The 728-nt window shown below is 66.9% G+C and overlaps 1 protein-coding gene across 1 annotated transcript; it reads right to left on the bottom strand.

Moving 5' to 3' along the window:
* Nucleotides 1-223: 223 nt before the first annotated feature.
* On the bottom strand, nucleotides 224-726 carry LOC104538087 (GTP-binding protein RAD-like; the record flags this gene model as incomplete). The annotated part of the gene is given in 3 exon segments (XM_010181159.1): nucleotides 224-330; nucleotides 333-491; nucleotides 612-726. Coding segments are annotated over 3 exon segments (381 nt in total), but the record flags the coding sequence as incomplete, so codon positions are not given.
* Between the last annotated feature and the right edge of the window lie 2 nt (nucleotides 727-728).

The raw sequence follows: 728 nt of genomic DNA, 5'->3' as shown, positions 1-728 counted from the left end.
TGCACCGGGACATGGCCACCCCTCCGTAAGCCAGGATCCCACCACCCTCTGCTCCACGGATGCGGCCCAGGGGACCCAGCCCCATGCGTCCCCACTCCTGGAGGGGCAGCGGCCGAATCCAGAGCAGCCAGGGATCCCTCAGCACCGACTGAAACAGCTCCACGTCCTCAGCATCGCTCCAGCCCCGGCTGGGCTCCCCATGGCCGTGGGAAGGCAGCATCTCTCAGAGCACGGAGAGGTCGTGGCAGGACTTGGAGCGGACTTTGAGGGCCACTTTGCTGCTGTTCCTGGTCACCAGCCTGTCGAGGAAGCGCCGGGCTCTCTTGGTGTGCGCCTGTGGCTGGACGCGGAGCGCGCCAGGGCTTCCTTGCTGCCGCGGCGCAGGCGGATCTGCCGCACCACCCCCTCGAAGAGCTCGTCCACGTTGTGCTGCAGAGCTGCCGATGTCTCAATGAACTTGCAGTCAAACACAGCAGCGCAGGCACGGCCCTCTGCGAGAGAAGGGCAGAGATAGGGGACATGGCCCCGCTGGCACCTCGAGCCTTGGGTGACAAAGGGACAGACACGGGGGGAAGCAGCTGGGGCAGGGTCCCCCCTCTCCCACCGCTCACCTTCAATGGAGACCTCGCGGCAGCGCACCAGGTCGGTTTTGTTCCCCACCAGGATGATGGGGATGTCCTCGGCCTGGCGGGCGCGGCGCAGCTGGATGCGCAGCTCCGAGGCGCTCT

The sequence above is a fragment of the Mesitornis unicolor genome, unplaced genomic scaffold (assembly GCF_000695765.1).
Source record: "Mesitornis unicolor isolate BGI_N332 unplaced genomic scaffold, ASM69576v1 scaffold45363, whole genome shotgun sequence".
NCBI classification, from domain to species: Eukaryota; Metazoa; Chordata; class Aves; order Mesitornithiformes; family Mesitornithidae; genus Mesitornis; species Mesitornis unicolor.
The sequence above is the reverse complement of the archived record's forward strand: the minus strand, read 5'-3'. Positions and strand labels throughout refer to the sequence as shown.